Below are 24,273 nucleotides of genomic sequence, written 5' to 3'. Positions count from 1 at the left end.
CCTCTGCCCCTTCCCACTGCGCCCCTCCCTCTCAGATCTTTAAAATCAACTAATAAATAAAAGCAAATGTATAGGTTTGTCCGTAGAACAGAATAATTACTACCAAAAGTATTCTCATTTGTGGCATAGCACTAGAAAATAGTTTGCTATTAGAGTAGCTGCTGTTTTTTTACTTGAATGATTTTTGGCACAGTCTTAAATATAAGTTGTGGTCTAAAATGTTTAAAACAAAGAATTTTGATTTCCTGTACATTTTACTAATGAAAAGTTTCACTTTGTGTTTTCTCCACTAAATGATTTCTTATCAGTGGTTAATGCTCTTCAGACCAAGTTGTTCATAATGTCATGTTTTTAGAAACATCATTAATATTCAACTTGAAACCTAGAGCTCTTCCCAAAGAATAATATAAAAGCAAGTCATCACATTCTGGCATTTTTTTCCAGCTATTTTTGCTTGATTTCTGCTCTCCTGTCTCTTTGCTTAACTAGTCTTGAATAATGTGCTAGTTTCTCAGTTGGGATAGATGATAGTATTATATGGTCATAATTTGCCGACTATTTTCTGTGATGCTTAAGGTTCTCTATCTTGTTTGTTGTTGTACCTTATTTTGTTAGTTCTGGCTTGACATCTCAGTCAGCCTTTGTGCTCATCTCTGCATGGGTGAGAATTAGAACAGGCAACACATAAATGATGAGCTAACAGGTGGAAATGGTGTCAAAGACTGCCACATATTGAAGCAGAACCCTGAGGAAAATGTCAGAATTCAGTATTTGGAAAAAATCTGAGTTCTGCCATCTGTCTGGATTTATTTAAGTTTGCAGGCAAACTGTTATCTTAGCATATTTTACATGCCAGGTTAATTGACCTAGTCACATACACTTGTGTTAAAGCCAATGTATGTCTAGTATAGATACTCATATTTTAATTCGAGAGGAGAAATAATGGGAAGGATAAGTTAAGCTAATGATATAACAGAGAGCCCAAAATAACAGTAGTTGAAACACGACAGATGTTTGTTCTAAACTGTCTCTCATGAAATGATGGGGCTAGGCAGTCCAGAACTGTTAGTGCAGAGGGATCTGGGCTTCTTCCAGCCCAGCATGCTGCCATTCCTGGGGTATGGCCCTCATCTTCATGGCTGTGGGTGATGGTGGATGGGCCTGGCAACTGGGAGACTCCTAGAATTTGCCCCCCAACACTTCTCCTTATACCTGTTGGCCAGTACTCAGTCATGTGGCTGCAAAGGAATTGGAAAATGCAGGCTTCACTAAAGTAACGTGTCCTACAAGTTCATTGGTTCTATTTTTAAGAAGGAGAGAAAAAGGATACTGGAGAACAAGAAGTTTAACTCCCAGAAGTTAAATCTGCTTATATAATCTTATGTATTAAAATGATAAATATGTGCTTTGATTTTGATTATTAGGTTTTGGGACCCATATGACCTCCCTCCATTGGCATAGATAATTGAGGAAGCTGTGATTATGTTTGGGGTTCATGTTCTTTTAAAATCCCTTCTTCCTTTTAAGAGTTTTAGAAAAATTATTTGTAATGCCTTGAAAGTTAATATTTGGTAATCCTTACAGTAATAGGCATTGCCAAAACTTATGATTTGATGTTTGAAATGTTTATGAAATTAAAGGGTGGTTCAACATTCGCAAATCAATCAATGTGATAGAACACATTAATAAGAGGAGGGAGAAGAACCATATGGTCCTCTCAACTGATGCAGAAAAAGCATTTGACAAAATACAACATCCTTTCCTGATTAAAACTCTCCAGAGTATAGGGATAGAGGGAACATTCCTCAAGCTCATAAAATCCATCCATGAAAAACCCACAGCGAATATCCTCCTCAATGGGGAAAAGCTGAGAGCCTTTCCCTTAAGATCAGGAACACGTCAAGGGTGCCCACTCTCACCACTGTTGTTCAACATAGTACTAGAAGTCCTAGCAACAGCAATCAGACAACAAAAAGAAATAAAAGGTATTCAAATTGGCAAAGAAGAAGTCAAACTCTCTCTTTTCGCAGACGACATGATACTTTATGTGGAAAACCCAAAAGACTCCACCCCCAAATTACTAGAACTCATACAGCAATTCAGTAATGTGGCAGGATATAAAATCAATGCACAGAAATCATTTGCTTTCTTATACACTAACAACGCAACTGTAGGAAAGAGAAATTAAAGAAACGATTCCATTTACAATAGCACCAAAAACCGTAAGATACCTCAGAATAAACCTAACAAAAGAGGTAAAGGATCCATACTCTAGGAACTACAGACCACTCATGAAAGAAATTGAAGAAGACACAAAAAGATGGAAAAATATTCCATGCTCATGGATCTGAAGAATAAACATTGTTAAAATGTCTATGCTACCCAGAGCAATCTATACCTTCAGTGCCATCCCGATCAAAATTCCAATGACATTTTTCAAAGTGCTGGAACAAACAATCCTAAAATTTGTATGGAATCAGAAAAGACCCCGAATCGCCAAGGAAATGTTGAAAAAGAAAAAGCTGGGGGCATCACGTTGCCCGATTTCAAGCTATATTACAAAGCTAGGATCACCAAGACAGCATGGTACTGGCACAAAAACAGACATACAGACCAATGGAACAGAATAGAGAACCCAGATATGGACCCTCAACTCTATGGTCAAATAATCTTTGACAAAGCAGGAAAAAACATGCAATGGAAAAAAGACAGTCTCTTCAATAAATGGTGCTGGGAAAATTGGACAGCCACATGCAGAAGAATGAAACTCGACCATTCTCTAACACCACTCACAAAGATAAACTCAAAGTGGATGAAAGACCTCAATGTGAGACAGGAATCCATCGAAATCCTAGAGGAGAACATAGGCAGTAGCCTCTTTGACATCAGCCACAGCAACTTCTTTCAAGATACATCTCCAAAAGCTAGTGAAACAAAAGCAAAAATGAACTTTTGGGACTTCATCAAGATAAAAAGCTTCTGCACAGCAAAGGAAACAGTGAGCAAAACAAAGAGGCAACCCACAGAATGGGAGAAGATATTTGCAAATGACACTAGATAAAGGGCTGGTATCCAAGATCTATAAAGAACTTCTCAGACTCAACACCCAAAAAACAAATAAGTCAAAAAGTGGGCAGAAGAGATGAACAGACACTTCTCTGAAGAAGACATACAAATGGCTAACAGACATATGAAAAAATGTCATCATCATTACCCGTCAGGGAAATCCAAATCGAAACCATACTGAGATACCACCTTACACCAGTTAGAATGGCAAAAATGGACAGGGAGAGAAACAACAAATGTTGGAGAGGTTGTGGAGAAAGGGGAACCCTCTTAAACTGTTGGTGGGAATGCAAGTTGGTACAGCCACTTTGGAAAACAGTGTGGAGGTTCCTCAAAAATTTAAAAATAGAGCTACCCTATGACCCAGCAATTGCACTACTGGGTATTTACCCCAAAGACACAGATGTAGTGAAAAGAAGGGCCATATGCACCCCAATGTTCATAGCGGCAACATCTGCAATAGCCAAGCTGTGGAAAGAGCCGAGATGCCCTTCAACAGATGAATGGATAAAGAAGATTTGGTCCATATATACAATGGAATATTACTCAGCCATCAGAAAAGATGAATACCCAACTTTTCCATCAACATGGATGGGACTGGAGGAGATTATGCTAAGCGAAATAAGTCAAGCAGAGAAAGTCAAGTATCATATGGTTTCACTTATTTGTGGAACATAAGGAATAACATAGAGGACATTAGGAGAAGGAAGGGAAAAATGGGGGGGGGGAATTGGAGGGAGAGATGAACCATGAGAGATTATGGACCTGAGAAACAAATGGGGTTCTAGAGGGGAGGGGGGATTGGTTACCCCGGTGATGGGTATTAAGGAGGGCACGTATTGCATGGAGCACTGGGTGTTATACGAAACAATGGATCGTGGATCACTACATCAAAAACTAATGATGTATGGTGACTAACATAATATAATAAAATTAAAATCTACAAAAAAAAAGAGAAATGTTTATGAAATTAAAACCACTTAAGTAGTTATACTACTACTACTGATTTATTAGCTGAAAAAATAGCTAGTTCTAGATTTTATTTAAATGAAATTCATTTTACTTTAATTCGAAAGCTAGTTTTTGACAGAGAAGGTTGATGATGATAATTGGTAGCTCCATTAATCTTGTACTTAAAAAATTTATATTGGACTTCTGAATTTGAAGAAGCCTAACTTTACTGGTTATTTTTCAGGGGAAAGTTAGACTGTTCATTGAACAGTAATATAATGCCACTCCTGTGGGGAGTGTGACAAGCACATGCTTCATTGTGGGGAAAGGCTGTGTGGCCATGTGGAGAGTGGGCCTAGTCCAGGCCTGGGAGGGTCCTGGGCAGAAGGGATATAGAAGCTCTTGGTAGATTAGGAGGTGGTAGCTAGTGAAGGGGGAGGGGGAGAGCAGGGTGTGTGTGGGGGGGATTCCAGGGAGAGAGTTATGTATGTACATACATTGAGGTCAGAGAGATGCTGACCCATTTGGGGGAATTTCCACTGGTTCCAGACAGCTGGAGTCTCGTTATGAAGCTGAAAATACAGTTGGAGATACAGTAGTGGCCAGATCATGAAAAACCATCTTTGCTGTGCTAGGTTTGAACTCTTCTCTGAAGATTGTGGAAAACTACAGAGGTTAGTAAAAATAATCACAGTGTCATTTTAGAAAGACCGTTTTAGAGACAGTGTGGGGCTGGTGGAATTGGAGGAGTAAGGCTGGAGGGAAAAACACCAGTAAGGAGACTACAGTTTCAAGCCAGGCAGTGGATAATGAGGATGTTCATTTAGTAAGGCAGGTCAGGCGTTGGAGAGAATAGACTCTATAAAACCTGGAGATAAGTTGGATGTGGGGGAAAAAGTGGGAGTTGACCAGTGACTCTCAAGGTTTATAGTTGATATTCTTAATTATGAAACAGAATCAGACAAGCAACAAAAAACCTCTTTATCTCCATGCATGTTCTATTCCAAATTTGCATAATCTACTTTATTCTCTAAATAGCTCTGAGATTCATTTCAGGTGATTATAAATTCATATTGGAGGAACAACTGGCCCACATGTTTTGGTTTATTTTAGTTTTTGCATATATTGCGGGGAAATGCTTCTCTAAAGAATAATTCTGTAGGCTTAGAGGCTCTTTTAAGCTTAATTATAAAGCTAATTTAATACACTATCCACTACGTATCATTAAAACGTTGAACTTGCCTCCTAAAATATTGTTTCTTTACTGTGGATTTAGTTGAGCCTTCTTAAGTTATAAGCAGACTCTTAAAATAATTTCAAATTTTGTTTGAGCATTCTGCTAGTAATGAACTGGTTTAGATTATGAAGTATTTGGTAGATTTAATTGCTGGCATCTTTGTCTCAGCTGGTGTTTTAGAACATTTTCTTGTTAGGAGAAAAAGGCATTCTTTTTCAGGTTCTAACTTCCCTGTAGGATTCGTCAGCTGTTTTCACTCAACAGTTACTGACCTCTTAGAGTATGCCAGGCATTGACCTAATACTCAAAGAAGATAAATTGACACTCTCTCTACTGTCATGTACTTAAAAGTCTTAACATTCTAAATATAATTCAAGAAAAAAAATCTATAATAAGTCTAAAAATGGACTTTGCTTACATACTATTTTGATAGCTAATATAAAATAAACTTTCTTCTTAAAAGTCCTTGTAACAACACAGACATTTCTCCCATATTGCATGGTGCATAACTAGATTTGTATGTACTAGGGTCATTTAGGGTGTATAGTCTGCATTGCACAGATTACTTTTGGTTATAACCACGTGCTAATTAGGAACCAGCATTTAAAAGGAAAAGGAAGGACTTCTGGTTTCTGGTTCTGCATGTAGGGAGCTTGGCAGTTGCCACTCCATCCTAACAAGTAAAAAGCTGAACAGACTGAAAAATCAACAACTCTTCTTGGATACATAAGAGAGGGGAAGACGTAGGGCTAGCAGCAGCTGTCAAGATTGGAGAGACAGATGGGTAACATACAGAGAGTTTAGGCATACTGGAGCAGACCTATAAGCAGAAACCAGTGAGGGAACCAGTACCTGGGTTGAAAAGCCTGAACTGTGCTGAATTTCAGGAGGCTCACTGTGGGCAGGTCTGAGAGTTAAAAACTCCAGGGGGACCCAATCATAGTGGGTCCTTACCATACAGTGAGATTATCTCCAGAAGTTAGACCAAGTTCCCACGGTAAATATCTGAGAAAAATCCCCTCAGCCTTCTGGCAGGAGCAGGGGAAAGGGAACCATCTTGAAATATGCCAGAGTACCCCATTTTTCTTAACAAAGCCTATTCTAAGGGGAAACTGGCTAACTAGAGCCTTACCTGCTGGGATATTATCAGAGTCTGTCTGGCCTGGGGAAGGGAAATAACCAGCTTTTGCTCACTCTAGCCATCCTGTCCCACCCAAGTGGAGAGGAAACCCCCCCGAGAAACCCTTGTGAAATTCACAGTCCAGAGGCCATGGCTCACTGAAAGACCAAGACCTAATCACAGGATGATAGAATGCTTCCCCTCCCTCCATCTCACCACCACATTACTGAAGGTTTATTTATAGCAGTTCTTTTTACCTAGTACATCATGTTCAACTATCAAGAAAATATTACAAGGCATACCAAAAGGCAAGAAGCACAATTTGGAGAGACAAATAAGTATCAGAACCAGCTATGGTGGTGATGTTGGAATTATCAGACGGGGGATTTTAAACAACTATGATTACTATGCTAAGAACTCTAATGGATAAAGTAAACACCATGCAAGAACAGGTGAACAATGTAAGCAGGGAGATAGAAGTCCTAAGAAAGAACCACAAAGAAATGCTGTAGTTAAAAAACACTGTAATAGAAGTGAAGAATGCCTTTCATGGGCTTATTAATGTACCGGACATAGCTGAGGAGAGAATCTCTGAGCTAGAAGAAATATCAGTAGAAACCTCCAAAACCCAAAAGCAAAGAAAACAAAGACTGAAAGAACCAGAATAACCAAGGGCTGTGTGACATCTACAAAGGTATAAAATACATGTAATGGGAATGCCAGAAGGGGAAGAAAGAGAGAAAGGAACAGAAGAAATACTTGAAACAGTAATGACTGAGAAGCTCCCCCAAATTAATCGCAGACACCAAACCATGGATCCAGGAAGCTCAGAGAACACTAGGCAGAATAAATGCCAAAAGCCTACACTGAGGCATATAATTGTCAAAGTACAGAAAATCAAAGTCAAAGAAAATAATCCTGAAAGAAGCCAGAGCAAAACAAAACAACAACAAAAAACCCCCCAAACCAACACCTTACCTATAGAGGAACAAAAGTAATCACATCCGACTTCTCAGAAACCATGCAAGCAAGAAGAGAGTCGAGTGTAATATTTGAAGTGTTGAGAGAAAAACCCCACCACCTTAGAATTCTGTATTCTGGGGGCGCCTGGGTGGCTCAGTAGGTTAAGCGGCTGCCTTCGGCCCAGGTCATGATCCCAGGGTCCTGGAATCGAGTCCCACATCAGCCTCCCTGCTCAGTGGAAAGTCTGCTTCTCCCTCTCCGTCTGCCTGCCTCTCTGCTTACTTGTGCTCTCTCTCTATCTCTCTGTCAAATAAATAAATAAAATCTAAAAAATAAAATAGGGGGAAAAGTTTAAAAAAAAAAAGAATTCTGTATTCTGCAAAATTATCCTTCAGAAGTAAAGGAGAAATAAAGATTTTCTCAGACAGACAAAAATTGACGGTATTTCTTGCTAGTAGATCTTCCCTGCAAGGAATATGGAAAGAAGTTTTTTAGAGAGAAGGAAAATATTAGAGGTCAGAAACTCAAATCTACATAGAGAAAGGAAGAACATCAAAGAAGGAATAACTAAAGGTAAAATAAAAACTTTTCTTCTTAATTGATGTAACAGCAGTTTGTTCAGAATACTAATAGTAACGCTGTATTTGATTATGCTTGTGTGTGTATGCTTATGTACCCTTATACATAAGTGAAATAGATGACAGCAATGTTCTCACACTACCCATTAAGTGGTATAGTGTTATTTGAAAGTAGACATGGAAGAATTGTAAATGTATGTTTCCTAACTCTAGGGTAGCCATTAAAAAAATAAAAAAAGAAATATAACTGATATGCTAAGAAAGGAAAGTGGAACCATACAAAATGTTCAGTTAAAGCCACAAAAGGCAAAAAAAAAAAAAAAAAAAAAAAGTGGAAAAAAAAAAAAAGAGAAAAAAAAAAAAAAATTAAAATAAAAACCAAAAAAAAAAAAAAAAAAAAAAAAAAAAAAAAAGTGGAAGACAAAACTAGGAGCAAAAAACCAAGGCCAACAAATAGAAAACATTAATGAATATGGTAGATACTAATCCAGCTATCTCAGTGGAGATACTTTGAATGAGCACTTTGAATGTCAGTGGTCTAACTGTACAAATTGAAAGAGATCGTCAGAGTGGATCAAAAAATATGACACAACTATGTATTGTCTATAAGAAATCCACTTTAAATATAAAGGCATATAGATTAAAAGTAAATAGATGGAGAAAAATATACAATGCTAACAGTAATCAAAGGAAAGTAGGAGCAGGGATATTGGTTGCAGACAAAGCAGACTTCAAATTAAGGGAAGTTTATCAGGGATGAAGGGCTTTGATAAAGGGGTCAGTTCTCCAAGAAGATATTGTAATTGTTAACATGTATACACCTAACAACAGCATCAAACTATGCGAGACAAAAACTGATAGAGCTATAAGGAAAAATAAATGAGTTTTACATTTATAGTTGGAGACTTCAACATCCCTCTCTCAGAAAGTGGACAGATCCAGCAGGCAGAAAATAAGTAAGGAAATAGTTAAACTCAACAACACTGTCAGTCAACTGGATATAATGGATATCTGTAGACTACTTCAACCACCACCAACAGAATACACATTTCTCTCAAGTTCATGGAACATTCATCAAGACCACATTCTGGGACATAAAACCCACCTTAACAAATTGAAAAGACTAGAAATCATTCAGTGTTTGTTTTCAGACTACAGTGGAGTTAAACTAGAAATCAGTAAAAGAAAGATAACTGGAAAATCCCCAAATATGTGGGGATTAAACAACATACTTCTACAATACTGCATGGTCAAAGAAGAAATCACAAGAGAAATTAAAAAAATATTTTCAACTAAATGAAAATGAAAATTGTGGGATATAGTGAAAGCAGAGCTTAGAGGGAAATTTATAGCATTGAATGCATATATTAGGAAAGAAGAAAAGTTTCCAACTTAGGAATTGAGAAAAAGAAAAGAAAATTAAATCCAGAATAAGTAGAAGAAAAGAAATAATAAGAATAAATCAAAGAAATTATAAACAGAAAATAGAAAAAACCCAATGAAACTAAAAGCTGGTTCTTTGAAAAAAGCAATAATACTGGTAAGTCTCTAGCTAGGCTATCTAAGGAAAAAAAGAGAAAGCACAAATTAATATCAGAGACAAAAGAGGGACATCACAACAAATCTCATGGAAATTAAAAGGATAATAAATGAATACTGTGAATAAATCTATGCACACAAATTTGATAACCTAGATGAAATTTCAAATTCCTTGAAAGACACAATCTGCCAAAACTCACAGAAGAAGAAACAGATGATCTGAATAGGCCTTTATTAAAGAAATTGAATCAACAATTAATAATCTTTAAAAACACGAAAGCACCAGGCCCAGATGGGTTCACTGTTGAATTCTACCAAACATTTAAGGAAGAAATTAGACCAGTTCTCCACAGTCTCTTTCAGAGGATAGAAGTAGAGCAAATTCTTCGTAACTCATTTTGTGAGGCCAGCATTACCCAAATATCAAAACCAAAGACAAAGACATTATAAGAAAACTATAGACCAATATCTTTCATGAACACAGATGCAAAAAATCCTCAACAAAAATTTAATCCAACAATTTGTGTAAAAAGAATTCTGTACCACAACCAAGTGAGATTTATCCCAGATATATAAGGTTGGTTCAACATTCAAAAATCAATTAATGTAATCCATCACATCAACAAACTAAAAAAGAAAAATCACATTATCTTACCAATAGATGCAGAAAAAACATTCACCAAAATCCACTACCTGTTCATGATAAAAACTCTCAGTAGACTAGGAATAGAGATGAACTTTCTCAACTTAATAAAGAATATCTATTTAAAAAAAAAAACCTGTAGGGGCGCCTGGGTGGCTCAGATGGTTAAGCCTCTGCCTTTGGCTCAGGTCATGATCTCCAGGTCCTGGGATTGAGCCCCATGTCGGGCTCCCAGCTCAGTGGGGAGTCTGCTTCTCCCTCTCCCTCTGCTTCTCCCCCTGCTTATGCTCTTTCTCTCTCAAATGAATAAATAACCCTAGAGCTAACATCTTAATATTGAGAGAGCTTTCCGACTAAGATCAGGTACAAAGAAGGCTATCCCCTCTCACATGTGACTCTTTTTGACATCAAACGAAGTTCTTGCTTAATGCAATTAGGCAAGAAAAGGAAATGAAAGGTATACAGATTGGGAAGGGAGACGTAAAACTGTCTTTGTTTGTAGATGACATGATTATCTATGTAGGAAATCCTAAAGATTTGACAGAAAAACTTTTCTGGAACTAATAAGTGTTTACAACAAGATTGCAGGGTACAAGGTTAATACACAGAAGTAAATCGCTTTGCTATATACAAGCAATGAAAAAGTGGAATTTGAAATTTAAAACAAAGCCATTTACCCCCCAAAATGAAATACTTCGGTACAAATCTAACAAAATATGTGTAAGATCTATATGAAGAAAACTAATAAACTCTGTGAATGAAATCCAAGAACTAAATAAATGGAGAGAGATCCCATGTTCATGAATAGGAAGATGCAGTATTATCAAGATGCTAATTCTTCTCAACTATCTATAGATTCAGTGCAGTTCCAATTAAAATCCCAGCAAGTTATTTTGTGGATATCAACAAAGTGATAGCAAAGTTTATGTGCAGAGCAAAACATCCAAATAGCCAACACAGTATTGAAGGAGAAGGACAAAGTTAAAAGGATTGACATTACTTGACTTCAAGACTTACAAACCTACAGTACTCAAGACAGTGTGGTATTGGTGAAAGAACAGACAAGTAGGGCAATGGAACAGAATAGAGAACCTACAAATAGACCCCCACCAATATAGTTAACTGATCTTTGACAAAGAAGCAAAGCAATACAGTAGAGCAAAAATAGTCTCTTCAACATATGGTACTGGAACAACTGGACGTTCACATGCAAAAATGAATCTGGCATAGACCTTACACCTTTCACAAAAATTAACTCAAAATGGATTATAGACCTAAGTATAGAATGCAAAACTATAAAACTCCTAGAACATGATATGGGAGAAAGCCTAGATGACCTTGGGTATGGTGGTGCCTTTTTAGATACAACGTTAAAGGCATGCATGACCTGTGAAAGAAATAATTGAGAAGTTGGGCCTCATGAAAATTAAAAACTTCTGCTTTGTGAAAAATAGTGTCACGAGAATTAGAAGACAAGCCATATACTGGGAGAAAATATTTGCAAAAGACACCTTTGATAAAGGATTGTTATCTGTAATATCTAAAGAACTCCTAAAACTCAGTGATAAGAAAACAACCTCATTAAGAAATGAGCCAAGGACCTTAACAGACACCTCACTAAAGAAGATACACTGGGGCGCCTGGGTGGCTCAGTTGGTTAAGCGACTTCCTTCGACTCAGGTCATGATCCTGGAGTTCCGGGATCGAGTCCCGCATCAGGCTCCCTGCTCAGCGGGGAGTCTGCTTCTCCCTCTGACCCTCCTCCCTCTCATGCTCTCTGTCTCTCATCCTCTGTCTCTCAAATAAATAAATAAAATCTTAAAAAAAAAAAAAGAAGATACACTGATGGTAAATAAATATATGAAAAGATGCTGCATGTCATATGTCATCAGGGAAAGGCAAATTAAAACAAAAATGAGATACCACTGCATACCTATTAGATTAGCCAAAATTCTATTATTCATAATTGCCAAAATTTGGACACTACCCAGCTGTCCTTTAGTAGGTGAGTTCATAAACAAACTTTGGTATATCCAGACAGTGGAATATTATTCAGCACGAAAAAGAAATGAGCTATCAGGCCATGAAAAGGCATGAGGGAACCTGAAATGCATATTACTGAGTAGAAGAAGCCAATCTGAAAAGGCTACATGTTATATGAATCAACCATATGACATCTAAAAAAGGCAAAACTGTGGAGACTATAAAAGATCAATTGTGTGGGGAAGGAGGAAGGGATGAATAGCTGGAGTACAGAGGGTTTTGGGGCAGTAAAAATACTGTTTGATATTATGATATATGTCATTATACATTCATCCAAGGGCATAAAATGGACAGCACCAGGAATGGACCCTATGGTAAACTGTGGACTTTGGATGATTATAGTGTGTCAATGCAGGTTCATGCTTGGTAAATAAATGTGCCACCGTGGTGTGGGATGTTGGTAGTGGGGGAGGCTGTGCGTGCGTTGGGGCTGGGTGTATATGGGACATCTCTGTCCCTTCCTCTCAATTTTGTTGTGAACCTAAAACTGCTCTATTAAAACAGGTCTTTAAAAAAAAGATAAAAGGAAAAGGAGTGTCAGCTGGCAGCTCTGATGTTTGAGTGGCTCAGTGCATTGCATAGCATGGCCATATGTTGCAAAATGATAAAGTATGAAAGACATTGCTGATTTAATGATAAAGTTGGTGGTAATAGGTAAAGAGGGACTATTCTTGAAAATAAGCTAGAGCTAAAACTGGATATTTAGATTTTATCGCTAGTTTAAAATGATTTGATTATTGGAATTCCTGTGTGAAAAATTACTTTGTTATTGCAAACTTTGCCTAAATTGCTTTTATAATAGACTCTAATGCAGTTGATTTTAAAATATACATCTTTGTTTCTTAGGACCAGAATTCACATAAATAGATTCTACTTTTAGAATCACTGATCTCTTTAGAGATACTGCAAATCTATTAATTTTTGAATTTAGATGCTGTTAGGAAATGAAATGGCTGGTGGTTATGAAAATGTATTTGAGAAATAGATTTGAGGACTCACATTGTGATGTTCTTAAGCTCTGCTCTCACACCTACCCAATAATATGTCCTCAGTCAGTGGGAGGTAGAATTAGTGTACCATGAGGCAGTATTATATAGTGATTAAGACTCTGAGTTTAAATCAGACAGACTTGGGTACAAATATCCTCCTACCACTAACTAGTTATCCAAACATTACAGCATATCATTTTCATTGCTGAACTCCAGTTCTTTATCTATAAAAACGGGGCTCATCGTAGCTTTTATGAATATTATGGTGGAGAGTAAATAAGAAAATGTACATCAAGCCATTAGCGCAGTGCTAAATAAATAGTAGGCACTAGGAAATGGTACACATTGTGGTGGTCACTATTCCTAGGTTAAGATTTTTTAAAGTATTGTGGAAACAGTTTAACTCTATGTCCTTACATTTGGAATTTAATTATGTCTCTAACTATGTAAATCAGATGAAGATGGGAGAGGGCACTGTGATTTTTACATAATAGTTCAGTAGTTATGTAGGAAAATCAATTCATAAAAACAAAATTTGCTTTGTGTATGATGCGGAAAATCATGATAAAAGCTGGAGGAATAACTTATAACTATAGTGAACTAGCATTAAAAAAATACCAGGCCTGTACAGAATATTTAAATTTTATTTACTCTTTACCTAATACAAATCTGTGTTGTAGCCAATATAAAGTTCATATTTAAAAAAATTGTTTTCATACATTCCGAGAAGGATATTTTGTTTTTGATTTATATTATACCCATTTGTTTTCCGACAGGATAGGCAAAGGTTAAGAGAAATACAATTATGACTCAGTTGTAGTTTTAATAATTATTCTAATAAATTCAACAGAAAGATGTGGGATATAAAATTGTAGTTCCTTCATAATTTTAGTTATGAAAATTTACATATCAAAAGGAGACTAAAGGAAATAATATAAAAATGGTAGTAACCATGGAATTTCTACTGAGCTTTTTGGCAACCAAGGGAAAAAGGGAAATAAGGGAGATTGTAGTTTTCACAGATTAATATGTTCATCAGGAGAAAATTCTCTTTCTTCCTGGCACTGAATTATAGGTGAAGTCACCATGTGTTTAAATTATATATAGGTGAAGTGTGTTGAATGATATCATGGTGTCTTCAACTGTGGGTTTTTTTTGTTTTTCAACTACAGTTTTAAAGAAAGAATAAAAATGTTTGACTACTTAAACAGCCCTAAGTATAGTGAAGGTTTGACACTTAATTGTAATATGGTGAAAGCCTTTCTCTTCTAACAGTTAATATATGCCAGGTAAAGACTTCCTGGCGCTCTAGGTGCTAACAGCTTGGAACCTAGGTACCTAATGTCATCTTCAGACTGCCTCTTTCAAGCCCTGTGTAGCTTTCTCAGGAACTGGAAAGCAGTTTTTCAGTGTTATGGTTGGTGCCAAAGTATAGCTTTCATGGTCATTGACAAGAGAATAAAATAAGTATTCCTTTTTTTTTTTAATTTAATCTAATTTTATTATGTTATGTTAGTCACCATATAGTACATCATTAGTTTTTGATGTAGTGTTCCATGATTCATTGTTTGCGCATAACACCCAGTGCTCCATTCAGTACTTGCCCTCTTTAATACCCATCACCAGGCTAACTCATCCCCCGACCCCCTCCCCTCTAAAACCCTCAGTTTGTTTCTCAGAGTCCATAGTCTCTCATGGTTCATCTCTCCCTCCGATTTCCCCCCCTTCATTTTTCCCTTCCGTCTTCTAATGTCCTCCATGCTATTCCTTATGTTCCGCAAATAAGTGAAACCATATGATAATTGACTTTCTCTGCCTGACTTATTTCACTTTGCATAATCTCCTCCAGTCCCATCCATGTTGATGTAAAAGTTGGGTATTTATCTTTTCTGATGGCTGAGTAATATTCCATTGTATTTATGGATCACATCTTCTTTATCCATTAGTCTGTTGAAGGGCATCTCGGCTCTTTCCACAGTTTGGCTATTGCAGATGTTGCCACTATGAACATTGGGGTGCATATGGCCCTTCTTTTCACTACATCTGTGTCTTTGGGGTAAATACCCAGTAGTGCAATTGCTGGGTCATAGTGAAGCTCTATTTTTAATTTTTTGAGGAACCTCCACACTGTTTTCCAAAGTGGCTGTAACCAACTTGCATTCCCACCACATGAAAAGATGTTCATCATCATTAGCCATCAGGGAAATTTAAATCTTTTTTTTTTTAAGAGATTTTATTTATTTATTTTAGAGACAGCCTGCATTTGATCAAGTGGGTGGGGGGAGGCACAGAGGGAGAGGGAGAGAGAGCCTGAAGCAGACACCCTGCTGAGCATGGAGCCCCACACTGGCTCAATCTCACAACCCCGAGATTATGACCTGAGCTGAAATCACGAGTTGGACACTTAACTGACTTGAGCTACCCAGGCACCCCTCTTTTTTTTTTTTTTTTTTAAGATTTATTTATTTTAGAAGAACGCGTGTGCGTGTGCACCCATGAGAAGAAGGGCAGAGGGAGAGAGTCTCAAGCAGACTCCCCAATGAGCATGGAGCCTCACCCAGGACTCAACCCCACCATCCTGAGATTATGACCTGAGCTGAAACCAAGGGTCAGATGCTTAACTGACTGAGCCACCCAGGTGCCCCTTAAAATAGGTATTTCTTAATCAGATGTCAATGCTTTCTCAGCATGCAACATGGTCGCTTTTGTGAGCTATTTTGTACTTGGATTTTTTAAAAGGGGAGTAGGTCTTTGGACTTTCTTTTTTCAGTTTCAGAGATTTAGAATCCCAAATGATTTAAATTGTGGATGAAGTTAAAGAGAAAATATACTTCTCAAATTTTGCTTCGTAGTAGAAGTAAAGATTTAATGTCAAACTCCTGCGGATTGCTGGTACAAATTGGGCACTTTCTCAGCAAATTATAAGTTGAATTTTATTCTTGTATTGATCTTCAGGGACAGAGAACAAGACCGACTCAATACTTAGATTAATTCACTTAAAATAACTCTTCTTGAGTCCTTTGTTATGGATACATTATAATCCCTTGAAGTAAAATCCATAATTATTTTACCTTTTGCCTGACAGTAATGTTACCTTAACCTGAAGAAATTATTCAGACCCTCTTACTATTTTCTAATGTATAATATTAGGAACAGTGGCTGCTTTTCACACCTTTTAGGGGCCAGGCAGCTTCACAGTATTAAAGAGAATAAGATCTGAGCCCTGTCCAGGCCATTTGCTCACTTTGTCCTTGAGCATGTTATTGGAAGTTTTCTGAGGCTCCATTCGATCCGCTGTAAATGGAGATAACGCTCACCTCACATGGATGCTGTAAACATAGGTAATGTGTGGGCATACCTACAAGTATGTTTCCGCGATGGCTGTAATAATGTGTGGAATGTGGCAACCGTCCTGTGTTCCCAGCCCCAGGCACTTGGTGCCAGGACTTCCCTATGGCTGGGGGTCACAGGGAATTCACAGGCAGGCTTGCGTGAATCTTGGGAATATGTTAATTGACTACATGTTGCCATTTGACATGAGGGAACCAGACTGTATGTAACATTTTATAAGCCAAGTTCAAAGGAGTAGATGTTTGCCAAAGCTTTTTGTAAGGCTAGGTCCTTTTTCTACAGTTAGTATCTTTTTCAGTTGGGCCTCAGGTCAGCTCTCTCTGATATTTTAACAACTCATATGCCATTGCAAACATAGTAATTTCAGGAAAGCCTGAAGAGGAGACTTGATTCTTCTTTCCATGTGTCCCATTTGGGCTCTTCTCCTATTAGACTTTTGGCACTTGTAGAATATTTTAAAAAGTCCCTGCTATGAAAAGGAAAGAGCCTACAAGACCTACAGGTTAGGCTCACAAAGTTCCATCTGGGGCTCTTGATGTACACATCCTCAGTTGAACCCCTTATGTGTGCTCTTGTCCTTTGTCTGAATCTTAAATTGCATAAACTTTACTTAGCAGACACAAAGGAAGCCCTGTGTTTTCTGCATTCCAGGCACTAAGGTTGTGAAGAAGCGGATGCCTCAGGGCCACTTTGTATGTGGGAAAAGATGAGAATATAGTAGGGTGTGCCATCCGTAATAAAGACCTTTGAGCAGGAAAAACAAAGGAGCGGAAAACCAGTGGGCAGGAAGCCATGGTTGGACATGTTTTTAAATTTTCTGCCAGGACAACTCATCTTTGCTCTGTTTTAATATTCCTTCTACTTTGGCCCTTACTTCAACGATGTCTTTTTTTGTGAAGAAATCAGTTATCTTTTTCATCTCCAAGTATTCACTCTCATACTCTAAATCAGTTAAACCTGGTATGGGAAGTGAACCACCCTTCATGTCTCTGTAAGGGGTGGAGCAGATGGGAGCCTTTGTGTGTGACCAGATCCAACCAGACCCTTTTCCATCCTTGGCAGTTCAGAGCACTGAGCTCTGGAAGGCTTTGCTCTGTTCTCTTGTGATTTGTCTTGAAAACTTATGTTTAGAACATGATCCTTCCCATTGGTCCTTTATTGAAAGGGATCACAGCTTTTTATAATTGAAGGGTGGCATGGTGTCTTTAGGTACACTTTTTAAATGTTTTTTAAAAAATCACTCTCAGAGGGGAGGAAAAATAATTTCCCTTCTACCCTTCTGAGTTCTTAGCTGAGACCCTGTAATAAATGCAGATTAACATGAAAAAAAGTGTTGATTAACATGTATACCTCATACACATGGGAGATACCCAGGAAAAAATGGGTAACTTAAAGATGTAGCTGTAGAATTTAGGATTATATTCCATCTTAACAGGGAAAAAGGAGTGGGGGTGTAGGCCTCTTACAGAGAATAAGTGATTTTTAGGAATGATGGATGGGCCCATAGAAGAATAGTTGAGAGATAATGAGATTGTGACACGGTCTGTCTAGTCGGACTGGGTGTGGTGTGGACTTCAAGACTTCTTTTGTGATAAGAGTCCGTCCTCCCTGGTTGATGAAACTCCCAGGGAGGGGACTTAGATAATTGAGTTCCTTTTGGAGGACCTGTCTTTTTTTAGGTAGATAAGGGAAGTTCAGAGAAAGCCTCTCCTTGCACTTGACTATTTTCAGGTGTCTACAGCTCAAAATAGTACTTTTGAAAGTGGCATATTTTGGGGTGGCATATTCTGCTGATCCTTTACACTAAACAATCTGACTTTTAAAATTAGAATATTTGAAGGCCCTCTTGGAATGAAGCATGTCTAATTTCAGGCTTAATTTCTTAGACATATATAGGAAAAAAAATATATATATATAAAAAATCTGGAAATTTTATAGTAAGTGTTATACTCTACCCCTCATCTCTCCCTCCCCCCACCACAACAACAGCACAACACAACACATCAAACTTATGCAGTCACACATACTCCCTAGTTGCCGGCCTCCCCAGAGTGGTGGCATTTATAGTGACCATAAACTCTTCTTTTTTTCCTAATAAAATTTATAGATGGTTTCCCTTTTTTGCCCTTGCATGAGTTAGACAGAACTACTTCCTTACTGTTGGTTGAAAATAAGATCCCCATCCATTGTCCAGATTACATTAGGGTAGCTCCTAGTTGACACAGAAATATATTACGTGTTTTAATATGACACCCATAATTAATAAGTCAGTGATAAGAACTTTCGTGTAAGGGTAAAAAAAGCACATAAATCATTTTCATGCTATAGGAGGTTTCAGTCAGTCCCATAGTATTTTCAGTCCTAGTTTATCTTCTTGAGACTTCTGGGGGTCTCTGACCCCTCACTTACACTAGTCCACAGAACTCCCTCTGGTTCCTGTTCCAAATGCTTCTTCCTTTTCTCAGTCTTCCTTCATATCTTTGATAGCTTTGGACTAAGTCCATGTTAGTGGAGGTAGAGCAACACAGTAAAATCCTTGGACCACCTCTCTCCCCTTTCTCTGGACCTCTGCGGGGAAAGGTAGGGTCACATTACTGGTCGATGCTTGTGGCCCACAGGTCATTTCCTGGAGGTACTTAGGGAGAGGTTGGATGTCAGCTGATGAGAGGAGATGACACTGGGCCTGTGTGTGCCCGCTGCTCGTCCCCGGCAGGTGCCCTCATCCCACAGCCTCTGGAACCAGCATGTCCATGAGGGCGTGCAGCCAGAATGTAAATCCAAGTCTCTATCCAAAACTCATGCTCTTTCCTTTTCACAGCAGGGACTTTTAAAAATATTCTTTACAAAATCTCTTCTTCTTTTGTTCAAAAACAAAAGTTTGGGCAAGTCATTCACAGGAAAATAGGAAAGAGATGATTTTTTCCCCCTGGAATTAACAGTGAAACCTGTATGTAATTTAGAGCTAAGTATACACATATTCTGGGTGGGTGTTCATTTCCTAAAGGAGAATGTGATCTAAAAGGTTTGGAGACCACTGCTCTAAGCCCCAGTTGCCCCACCTGTACAACGAGAATACTACTTCTCTGCTCTTGGAGTTGTTTGTGGATTCAGTATGACCATCTTTGTGAAGGTTTTAGACTGTGTTGGTGCAGAGAAAGTGCTCAGTAACAAGAAGCTTCGTTACATGTTGTGAATCTTGATGGTATTTTCAGTGATTTATTTTCATCCTGAGGTAGAGATATTTAATATTCACTAGTATCAGGAAATGTGTTTTTCATGTATCAGTCCACTTACTTGGAATCCTACTTCAGTTGGTTTTGAACCTCTTAGATTGGGAAAGTGTCACTGCAGTAAACAAAACTTGTACCCAGACAGGGAGGTAGACACTGCCTTGTAATGAGAATCACCTATGTGTGTGTAATGACTTACGTATATGGTAAAGAGAGTGCTTAAAATTCATACAGTACAGGTACTTTTCAAATCTGGAAAAGATTAGTTTTATGGAGCTATTTTACTAATTTTTAGATGTTAAAGTAAGTATAGATGACATGGTATATCGTGCTTTGATTTTGAAAGAGAATCTTTGTTGTTTAAATTCTAATATACCTTGTTATTTTATTCCTGCTGTTTTAGGGAATACCTTGGTAAACAGCTCCAATCTGAGCAGCCCCAGACCGCTGCTGCCCGAAGCTGAACGTGCCCTCCAGCCTCAGAATCTCCACTCTTCACGTTTTACCTGGGACAGAGTACCTGGAGTATGAATCTCAGTAGTTAGGGTCAGGAGCAAATAATTGTCCATTTTACTTAAAGTTTTCTTCTGTTGTGTCGCTTTTCCCTATGCTGATTTTCGTTGAACGTGTTTGCCCACTAAGCTGTATAAAAGTAGGTGTTTTCTGTTGCTAAGGAAATGATTAACTGTTAAATACACCGCTTGTAATTTCTATATTTATTGTTCTCTGGAAATGAGTATAGTTATTAAAGGATTCTCACTTCAAAAGGTTTTGCTCTTGTTCCTCACTCGAACTTTAACAAAAATCATCTATTTTCCTAGCCTAATTGAGAGAATTATTGCAAAGTAGTGAATGGTAAGTAAATGTTTTCAAATTCTACGTATCTGTATACATCCATCTACCCATCCATCCACCCATCCGTTCATGCACATGTACACATTGTAGCGATCCTCTGCTAATATTTAAAGAACTTTAACATTTTAAAGAAATTTTTAATGTAATGCTGTCGTCCAAAAGATTTGCCTGTGGAGCTCAGTAAAGAATTTTAGCTTTAGATTATTTTATTTCATTGATTTCCTTTACTTTCCTTCTTGGATTTTAGGAGCTCAAGTCTGTTTTCTTTTAATACTTTTTGGTTTCAATATTGCCAGTAGGTATTTATTTCTGTCCCCTTTCCTCTTTACTCTGGAACTACAGGCCTCGGCAGGCCATGCGTGGCATGCACAGCCCCCCTCCCCCCGCCCCCAAATCTGAGCCTTTTGTCTTTATTTATTTATTTGTTTATTCTTTTGTGTTTATTCTTTTTTATTATTATGTTCAGTTAGCCAACATATAGTACATCATTAGTTTTTGATGTGTAGTGTTCAACGATTGAATATTGTTTTATTTTCAGCATAGAGATCCTATGGGAAAAGTTATTTGAGATAATGGATGTTTTTCTTTGTTAGTGACTTCATGTTACTGAATGGTTTCTTTTAAAGACTTGACTTCATATTTGCCAAGAAAATAGGAAATCTGGGGGTGCCTGGATGGCTCTGTCAGTTGAGCGGCTGCCTTCGGCTCAGGTCATGATCCCAGGGTACTGGGATCGAGCCCTGCATCGGGCTCCCTGCTCAGCGGAGAGCCTGCTTCTCCTTCTCCCTCTGTCTGCCGCTCTGCCTACCTGTGCTCTCTATCGCTGTTAAATAAATAAAAATCTTAAAAAAAAAAAAAATAGGAAGTCTGATCAAACCAGTTTTCTTTCTTTCTTTCTCTTTCTTTCTTTCTTTCTCTTTCTTTCTTTCTCTTTCTTTCTTTCTTTCTTTCTTTCTTTCTTTCTTTCTTTCTTTCTTTCTTTCTTTCTCTTTCTTTCTTTTTCTCTTTCTTTTTCTTTCTTTCCTTCTTTCTTTTTCTTCTTTCTTTCTTTCTCTCTCTCTTCTTTCCTTCCTTCCTTTCTTTCTCTCTCTCCCTCCCTCCCTCTCTTTCTTTCTTTTAACATTTTATTCATTTATGTGAGAGAGAGAGAGAACATGAGCAGGAGGAGAGGGGCAGAGGGAGAAGAAGAAGAAGCAGACTCCCTGTTGAGCAGGGAGCCCGATGCAGGGCTCAATCCCAGGACCATGAGATCATGACCTGAGCCGAAGGCAGACGCTTAACCAATTGAGTCACTCAGGTGTCCCAAGCCAATTTTTTCTTGACTAAAAGTTTTCTAAATTGCTTAGATCTAGATATTTTTACTTCTCAAAACAGAAAAACAAGAGACAGAACTTTTCTCTGTGGTAATTACAGATTCTGCATTAGCAGAGGATCAGTTTTCATGTTAATGTAATGCTCTGTAAGGTTATTAGGTTGTCTAAGATACTCAATTTCAAGTTGAGAGTGCAGTTTTCTGAATTTCATAAGAGCACAGTGTTCGATGTCATTCTGATTTTAGTTTCATTTTGCATAAATTCTAAAGTAAATTTGAATGACATTCTGATGGAAATTATTAATGCTTTAATTCCTGAGAAATGCTTTTGGACATGGGAAGTAGTACTCCCATGTCCTCATATTTTAATTATTATCCTGTATATTAAAATTATCTCTAGGTACCTTTTTCTCCTTCAAATCTTTCCATTCAGCTTATAGAACTTATTTCTAAGAATTACAAAAACAATTTTTTTCTTTGCTTAATGCTTTTTTTTTTTTTTTTAAAGATTTTATTTATTTACTTGAGAGAGAGAGAATGAGAGAGAACACATGAGAGGGGATAGGGTCAGAGGACGAAGCAGACTCCCCGCCGAGCAGGGAGCCCAATGCGGGACTCGATCCCGGGACTTCAGGATCATGACCTGAGCTGAAGGCAGTTGCTTAACCAACTGAGCCACCCAGGCGCCCTGCTTAATGCTTTTAACATTCAATGACTAAATCCGCCTAAAATTTTAATACCACTTGATGTTCAACTAAACTGCAATCACCTGACAGAGTAGACTTATACATTTGACAAACAGATAGTAGTTAAAGCTTATAAATCTAATCAGGCATACATTTAGTAGAGACAATTTTGTTAAGCATTTTAAAAACATCTTTAAAAGCCTAAACAAAGAGCACAATGATTACAAAATTTGTTAATCCATCTAAATAAACAGAATTTATACAGTGTCATCAACTACAGGATTAAATAATTTCATCAGTTTCGCTGTACTTATTTATATGTATTTTTTTAAATTTTATTTTATTATGTTATGTTAATCACCATACATTACATCATTAGTTTTTGATGTAGTGTTCCATGATTCATTGTTTGCATATAGCACCCAGTGCTCCATTCAGTACGTGCCCTCTTTAATACCCATCACCAGGCTAACCCCTCCCCCCAACCCTCTCCCCACTAGAACCCTCAGTTTGTTTCTCAGAGTTCATAGTCTCTCAGGTTCATCTCACCCTCCGATTCCCGCCCCCTTCATTTATCCCTTCCTACTTTTTTTTTTTAACATATAATGTATTATTTGTTTCAGAGGTACAGGTCTGTGATTCAACAGTCTTACACAATTCACAGTGCTCACCATAGCACATACTCTCCCCAGTGTCTTATCACCCAGCCACCTCATCCCTCCCACCCCCCACCACTCCAGCAACCCAGTTTGTTTCCTGACATTAGGAATTCCTCATATCAGTGAGATCATACGATACATGTCTCTGATTGACTTATTTCACTTCGCATAATACCCTCCAGTTCTATCCACGTCGTTGCAAATGGCAAGATCTCATTCCTTTTGATGGCTGCATAATATTCCATTGTATATATATACCACATCTTCTTTATCCATTCATCTGTCGATGGACATCTTGGCTCTTTCCACAGTTTGGCTATTGTGGACATCGCTGCTATAAACATCGGGGTGCACGTACCCTTTCAGATCCCTACTTTTGTATCTTTGGGGTAAATACCCAGTAGTGCAGTTGCTGGATTATATGGTAGCTCTATTTTCAACTTTTTGAGGAACCTCCATACTGTTTTCCAGAGTGGTTGCACCAGCTTGCATTCCCACAAACACTGTAGGAGGGTTCCCCTTTCTCCGCATCCTTGCCAACATCTGTTGTTTCCTGACTTGTTAATTTTAGCCATTCTGCATGGTGTGAGGTGGTATCTCATTGAGGTTTTGATTTGGATTTCCCTGATGCCGAGTGATGTTGAGCACTTTTTCATGTGTCTATTGGCCATTTGGATGTTTTCTTTGGAAAAATGTCTGTTCATGTCTTCTGCCCATTTCCTGATTGGATTCTTTGTTCTTTGGGTGTTGAGTTTGATAAGTTCTTTATAGATTTTGGATACTAGTCCTTTATCTGATATGTCATTTGCAAATATCTTCTGCCATTCTGTCGGTTGTCTTTTGGTTTTCTTGATGGTTTCCTTTGTGTGCAAAAGGTTTTTATCTTGATGAAGTCCCAATAGTTCATTTTTGCCCTTGCTTCCTTTGCCTTTGGTGATGTTTCTAGGAAGAAGTTGCTGCGGCTGGGATCGAAGATGTTGCTGCCTGTGTCCTCCTTTAGGATTTTGATGGATTCCTATCTCACATTTAGGTCTTTCAACCATTTTGAGTC

The 24,273-nt window shown here is 37.9% G+C and overlaps 1 protein-coding gene across 1 annotated transcript in view; it reads left to right on the top strand.

The window, feature by feature from the left end:
- ATP6V1H (ATPase H+ transporting V1 subunit H) overlaps nucleotides 1-20,477 on the top strand; it is a 138,256-nt gene extending 117,779 nt beyond the window's left edge. Inside the window, exon 14 of the mRNA XM_035011152.1 lies at nucleotides 20,114-20,477. Within this exon, the coding sequence (XP_034867043.1) occupies nucleotides 20,114-20,174 (61 nt within the window). The 3' untranslated portion in view covers nucleotides 20,175-20,477. The remainder of the gene's footprint in view (nucleotides 1-20,113) is intronic.
- Nucleotides 20,478-24,273: the final 3,796 nt, after the last annotated feature.

This window comes from Mirounga leonina, unplaced genomic scaffold (assembly GCF_011800145.1).
Source record: "Mirounga leonina isolate KUSES-001 unplaced genomic scaffold, KU_Mleo_1.0 Mir_165, whole genome shotgun sequence".
NCBI classification, from domain to species: domain Eukaryota; kingdom Metazoa; phylum Chordata; class Mammalia; order Carnivora; family Phocidae; genus Mirounga; species Mirounga leonina.
The sequence above is the reverse complement of the archived record's forward strand: the minus strand, read 5'-3'. Positions and strand labels throughout refer to the sequence as shown.